The sequence below is a fragment of the Haplochromis burtoni genome, unplaced genomic scaffold (genome assembly GCF_018398535.1).
Source record: "Haplochromis burtoni strain Fernald_Lab_line unplaced genomic scaffold, NCSU_Asbu1 Contig_406, whole genome shotgun sequence".
NCBI lineage: Eukaryota > Metazoa > Chordata > Actinopteri > Cichliformes > Cichlidae > Haplochromis > Haplochromis burtoni.
Genome location: NW_024582767.1, coordinates 285,331 through 292,704, shown reverse-complemented (window position 1 = coordinate 292,704; position 7,374 = coordinate 285,331). Strand labels below are relative to the sequence as shown.

Below are 7,374 nucleotides of genomic sequence, written 5' to 3'. Positions count from 1 at the left end.
CACTCTCACCAGTGAAGCTTAAAACCTTCTAGAATGGATCATCAACTCTAACCAAGCACATTTATGCATTGTGTATAGAATGAACTCAACCTGTAAAAATAGAAAGGTCAATGTGATGACAGACATATTCAATGCAATATAAACCCTGTAGGAAATATTACTGATAAATGATACTGTGAAACATGTTATTAATACATTCTTCATAAGGCAGATTATATGGTAGCAATAAAAGAATCTCTGAATCCCAACATACTCTATATATAACTCCCTATTGCTTTGATAAAGATGTTTTTAAGTGCTTTTCTGTAGTCAGCAGGGTTGTTATTATAAACACAGAGTGGCAACCAATCTGCTCTCTTCCTTCCAACCTTTTTCCACTCCCACCCTCCATCTCAGTCTTTGTTTCCCCAAATTTTCTTCTCTTTCCTAAATGCTGACATTATCGATTTCTTCGGAAAGTTGATATTATCTCTGCTGTGAGGAATAAACTGGCTCCTATTTGCATCCATCTCACAGCCATGTCTTCCTCCAGCCCATCTCCCTCGTTTTATCAAACATATGCCACACTTGATGCTGGCCTCTCCAGTTTGTATCCATAGCAGCAGATGACATAGCAGGTGAAAAGATGAGTGAATGTGACCAGGGGGTGTTTGCCTCTTTTATTTCCCAGCATCGTCTCCAGCCTACCACAAAGGTAAGGCTGGATGGAGAAATGGATTAAAGGATGGTCGATTTTTGTTTTATTAATTCATTTATTTTTTGTTTCTCTACGTGACCGCTTCTTTTTTTGTGAGGGCAAAACACAATAAAACGCATAAAATAAATACAGACTAAAAAATGTATTTATTTTATGTGTATTTATTTATTTTTCTAATGATAGGCTTCAATTTAAGCTTTGTTATTCATGATAATAAATGATCATAAAAATACGTAACATTTTTTCCTACTGAGCCTACAATCATTTAAATGTCCCTGTCATTTTGATGTATAAGAAATTGAAGTATAAAACGCCAGAGTTAATTTTGCTAAAGTGAAAATTACATATTTTCCCCACCAAAGTCAGTACATGTATCCAGTAAGAAGAAGAAGAATCGTCGTCCATCTATTTATCCTTGAGCTTACTGCCTTGTTTTAGGCTATATTTACCATTTCTGACAAATGGTCTGTTGAGGTCGCATCTGTATGGAGATATCCTCCCTTTTTCACGCTTTCCTTCCTGCCCTCCCTCCTATAGCGTTACCCCCCAAGAACTCGACAACCACGAAATCAACCGTCATAAGGCTACAGACACTGCCAGCCATTTCCTGCCTCTAAAAGAAACACTCTTTTTAGCATTTTAAGGCAAACACGAGCAGGCTTTGTGCTTTTATATTTTACTATATTTTTTATAAAGATATAGGCTTCATTTTTTTTAACAAGAAGGACAGAAAATGTCTTACTCCGCGCAGGAGAGAAGGTCTGGCGTTCAGCTGGTGAGCGCGCTGCTGCTAATGCTCTCGCTCTCCGGTAAGAAACAAAACACCCGAACCGATGCTCTGATACATAGGTACACGATCAAAGGTGCGATGACATTATATTTCCTTATCACTCGTATTTGCGCGTGTGGGTTGTATGGCAACAGAGGGGGTAGATGGGAGGGGTGGAGGGGGGCATTCCTATAATATGAGATAATGTCGCGGGACTGACATCCCTGAATTTACTAGTTTGACAAGGCCATGACAAAAAAACATAATACTGTGGTTTTATGCGACCAGTTTAAGCAAAGCGCTGCTTTTTGATCCGTTGTGCTGACTGGGAAACGACCCGTTTGCCCCTCTGTATCTTAATTTAGCCTTTGTTGACAGCTAAAATACTGACCCAATACATCACAGCCCTTAAAGAGGATTATGATGCAGCACACAAAAATAAATATTGGCTTTGTTTGCGCAAGTAATAGTAGTACCCAGCAGGTCGCTCAAGTATGGCTCAATGTTGTGAGTGCAGTGAGTGATGGATAGAAATAGGCCTTTAATGGCGTGTTAACGCTGTGGTAATATTACCAGGAGACACTCCTGGCTGTTCAACAACAGATAGACATGATAATTCACAGTAACGTTGTGAGCACACCCTACAAGATCCTTACCATCAACAATGTATTAATAAGTAAAGAGGCCCAAATTTTAAGCACATCTTTACCAGAGATCGGAACAGTGCTCTCTTTATTATACCATAATAGAAGCCCCAATATTCCCCCACTGCTACTTATGTTAGTCTCAAATGTGAAATCCAAAATCCCAGCACTGTGTTAGGAAGGTCGGTCTTAGGGACAGCACAGGAAGGAGATGTCATGAAGGATCATATTTCAATAGTGTAAGTTATATTAACCATTTTAGAAATATAGGTAAACTCATAGCAGCATAGTTTTCAATGAAAGCACCCTTTGTTGTTACACCCCTTGTTATAGCTGAAAATAGATGCACAAAAGTTAACTTTTGCCAGCAAACCTGTTGCCTGACACACCCTCTTTGTGTGTTAGTGTTTGTTTGTTTTTTGGCAACGTAAATCCAGTACTAAAGGAAAGAAACGCTGAAACACTCACACACCCTCTTTGTGTGTGAGTGCGCATTTGTGTTGGGACAAATGCATCTTACATAGGCTCATCAGTTTGAGATACCTCTTAATATATCAAAAATAGAACCTCACATTATTAAAAATCTGAACTAAGCAGCTAGCTGCAGTGTCATTTAGCAATGCTGATCCACATTTCAGACACAGTAGGTGATTAAAACCCTGTTCCCATAAACATATACATATTTTGTGTTACATGTTGTTATGGATTGTGAATTTTAGTTGTCTAGACAAATAATTCTGTAAACATGTGCGTGTAGCATCCTACAGACTTTATTTCTGCAGTTTTTCTTTCTAACACAATTCCTTCTGTCCATCAGTGTCACTTTACTCATCACCTGCACCATTTCAGTTCTCACAGAGAGGCACTAGAGGGCAGCAGCACAATGACACGAGGAGGCATGTAATAACAGTGCACTGCCTTAAAACATGGCAAGCTTAAGTACAGAAGTTTCAGGTTATCACAACTGAATCCTTACAGTAATTCAGAGTGGTGGAAATTTAATTTGTTTATATAAATGACAAATGTTTGAAACACGACTGTATTATGTGAGATGTTAACATCATTATTGTCATAGGCACTGTGGCTTAGTTCCAAACTGGGCAGCTTAACACCACAGTGCTTTTCACTCTCATTGGTAGTCACTTCAGTCTTCAGTTGAGAAAAGTTTATTTCGCATCCTGCCCATTTCCTATCATCCGCAGTTATGGGAATGATGGGAAATGGGCAGTAGTCACTTCACGCTTTGTGTAGTCTCAGAGATGATATTCCTGTGATTTGCTTCCAGTGTGTATGTAGCTTACCACCAGTCATGATATCTGAGTCAAATGTAATAGTAGTCAAGAAGAAGAAAAATGAAGAAGTTCTGTGGCAGATGGGAGTTTGGTAACTGTAGCAGAAAGTTGGACTGTTGGAAGATATTTGACAAGTACTTTGGAAAGCCATGCGCAGCTCCACTTTGCTGTTTTGCAGAGGAAGGGTGTCCAAGTGTCTTTATGTATGGTGTATACTTTGGCAAGAGAAAACTGGGGACACAGTTATGATTCCTAGCACAGGAGCAAACTGGAACTGTTAAACAAATTATTTTTACCTTAGTATATTTTGGAATAGTACAGCTGTTATTTAGAGGTAGTAATGAACAATTTCAAAGTCATTGTCCTGGTGGACATGATCCATTACAAAGGTTGCTAATACCTTGCTTGGTTGGTTAATAACCAGTAATAATTGGTACTTTGTAGTAGGGCTGCACGATTAATCGTTAGAAAATCGCGATCTCGATTCATACTTATGTGCGATCTCATTTCCAAATGACAACGATTAAAAAAAAAAAAAAAAAGACGACGACGACGATTGTACCGCATTTTGATCCGGGACGTAATCTGCATGAAAACAAGCGCTCACTGTTCCTGCTCAACAAATGACAAGGGCGGAGCCTTATACCACGTGATACAGGAGCTGTGCCGTGTGATGCTAAAATTAGCAGGGAAAAAACAACAGAGAGCACGTCAGGGATGACGAGAAAGTGACAGGAGAAAATCCGTCACGGTCAACCACCCAAACATCAATAACGGGAACCTTATACAGCGCTTCCCTATACCCGTCGAACTCCCGCAGGCACAAAGAAATTACGGAGGCTATTACTTATCACCTGACCAAAGATATGGCTCCCATCAACACTGTGCAAAACGAGGGATTTAGGAAAATGATCAACACCCTAGACAAACGCTACACAGTGCCGTCCGCAACTATTTTTCTATTGTTGCACTACCTGCTCTATACACGCAGTGTCGAGCAACGGTGGAGACGGAATTTCAAGCAGTACAACATTTTGCGGCAACAACAAAACGTGAGACATTTGTTGTTTTTATGTTTATTTATTGTTTTTATGTTTATTTATTGTTTTTATGTTCAGTCTCAACTGTTACGAAGTTGATGTGCAGTTAATAAGCTCAATAAATATTTATACTGGTAAGAAAATCGAGAGAGAATCGTGATCTCAATTCTAAGCCAAAAAATCGTGATTCTCATTTTATGCAAAATCGTGCAGCCCTACTTTGTAGTACCAATACCAATAAGTGATACTTAGTTTGTTCTAAAAAATCTTCCACATAAAAACTTGAGTGAACATGTACAAACTTTTGTGGTTTTGCTGAAAGATTGTGAGGCTGCTGAGCGTTTTAATATCTGTAAAGTGTACCATAAAACATCCAGACTCTACTATAAATACACTTGGTTGTCAATAATGCATAAAGGGTGAAGGAAGTCAGAGAACATGGCGTACTTTTTAAAGCTTCCTCCTTAAACTTCCTCCGTTTTCGTGTCTTGTTTTCAGTCTAAAGGACAAGTCTAAGGCTAAAACACTAAAATGAAAGAAGATCAATAAAGGCCTGGCTACATCTGTGGTTATTTGTCTCCCATGCGCAAAACTAACATTTGTGTAACATATCACTCAAGTAGTCTCCATTGCCTTTTTGTGTTATCTTTAAATGAGTTGTGCCGTAATCAGAGAAAATCTGATCGGGCGGGGGGTTGCTTCTGGCTGCTGCAGTATGCAGAATGTAGTAAGGCTGTCTCCAAGGCAGAGGGCACTAGAGACAGTTCAAGTGAGTCAGAAATTTAAAAGCAGCAATGCCGGTGCTGAAATATTATCCACAGAAATGTGTCTGGTTTGTTTAAAAACAAGTGTAACTCTTGACAACAAAACTGATCTCTGCTGCTGGAGCAATATATACAGTTCCCAGTGTTTACTCTCTCCCTTTCCCGCATGCAATCAAGCTTGCACCAAGTCTCCCAAAACACCAAAGAATCATTTGTTTGTTGGAACATTTTTCACACGCAAAAACAGTACATGCGGTGACACGATCATTGTCCAAGTGGAAGCTAAGTGAATAACAAATACTGTCTTGTCCCAACTTAATCTCACAAATCTCCTGTGCACATAATATAGTGCCAATGGCTTAGAGAAACCAATAAGCACTTCTGAACCAGCAGACACTGTCTGACTGAATGCTGAAGGCAGATTTGGTGTTAAAATATTAGATTTTGTGAGAACAACAGAGGTCTTTAGACAGACAGTGTAGGTAAAATGTAAAACCCAATTAGAGTGGGTTATGGACACTTTGTGGTAAACATGGAAGTCAGGCTCTGAGGGATGAGGAAGTCAGAGGTCAGAGTCAAACATGAAGTTCATATTAAGTCGCTCCTCAGTAGGCTAATACCCTAGTACTTTTAGGAACTGCACTATTTGGTCTTTTTAAATCAATTAAATTAAAATAAGCTGGGGGGATGTCATTTTATTTGGAACAACCTCTCAATACCTAACTGAAGCATTTGTGCACTCAAAGCTGTTTTGCTGCTATGTGTGCAAGAGACTTTCAGATATTGTGTATACTGTAAAGTTGCTCTTCAGCGGATTCTTTATCTGAAAGTTTTGTCCATGCTATCCTGCAGAGGCCTAATTGGATTGAGACTTGGAAGCAGAGGAGATTAGTCCAGAGTAGTTCTAAAAGAAAATCATGCTATATGCATACTATCTAGATATATATGTTTTTACAAACCTTTACTGGATTTTATATTTACTGGATAACCAAAGGGCTGTAGTTATTTGGAACACTATGTTGTCTGCGAATCATTTTAGTGTTGCATTAGACTGCTGGCTTTACCCCTTCATAATATTTTTGTTCTATTAAATGAAAATGGATACTTTTTTTACCAACTTACACAATTATTGTGAAATTGATTTCATTTGCACAATTCAAACCTAAAGAAATAAAGGTATGGAGAGGGAACAATAAGGAGGAGGTAAGAGATCTACCTCACTTTACTTTCTTCTGCACTGACCTTGCATTACAAAGAAGCAATTGAGACAAAAAGAGAAAAAAGGGGGTGGGGGGCTGTGTTAGGGGTTGGAAAGCGGTACAAGGAAGGAGGGAAGAGAGGTGGACAAAGATGGGGGAGAGGGAAACTGGGAGGGGCAGTGAGAGGGAGGAGTCACATGAGGGTTCTTCACTGCAGTATTTCATCTGTTAGCAAGTCTCTGCATCTGCCTCTTTTTTTCCGACTCTCCACAGGACTGCTGAGTCAGCAGGAGCCTATGTCAAACAGTTTCCCTTGTTTTATATCTGAATGTTTACAGCTTCCACTACCAAAGACACATGTATGACGGTAGTCCTTGTATGCGTGTGTATGTGCGGCAAGGACAGCAAAGGCTGTTTGAGTGCATTGCTGTTAGCAGTGTAAAGATAGGTCACCACGAAGGGATGACATTGAAACAGCACTGCTAGTGGGGTGGGCTCACTGCTAACACTTTCTTGGAGGATGTGTATGCATGCATGTGTGTGTTTATTAGGGAGACAGGGGTTAAAGCAGGTGCAGTGCTGCTTCACAGCACACCTGACTATGGTGGACTGTGCACATAGAAAATTGTGTGTGTGTGTGTGTGTGTGTGTGTGTGTGTGTGTGTGTGTGTGTGTGTGTGTGTGTGTGTGTGTGTGTGTGCGTGTGGTGCAGAGAGGCAGGCCGGTGGAGTGGTGCAGCAGCAGTGGGAAGGGAGCCAGAAACACTCGACTGCAGAGGAGAGAATGGTGCAGAGTCCCATCACACACGCACGCACAAACACACACATACTTACTGAGAGAGAGGCACAGATTCTGTCTGGGGAGTGTGAGCCCATGCTGAGACAGGATGTTAGAGGGGAGGAGGAAACTTGAGGAACCTAAACGATACTTCTGTTTCATTTCATTTTATATTATGTACATTTAAAAGCA

General features: G+C 40.1%; 1 protein-coding gene across 1 annotated transcript in view; it reads left to right on the top strand.

The window, feature by feature from the left end:
* Positions 1 to 1,232: 1,232 nt before the first annotated feature.
* Positions 1,233 to 7,374, top strand: part of scn2b (sodium channel, voltage-gated, type II, beta) — a 10,887-nt gene continuing 4,745 nt past the window's right edge. Inside the window, exon 1 of the mRNA XM_005944659.3 lies at positions 1,233 to 1,506. Coding sequence (XP_005944721.1) covers positions 1,431 to 1,506 — 76 coding nt within the window. The 5' untranslated portion in view covers positions 1,233 to 1,430. The remainder of the gene's footprint in view (positions 1,507 to 7,374) is intronic.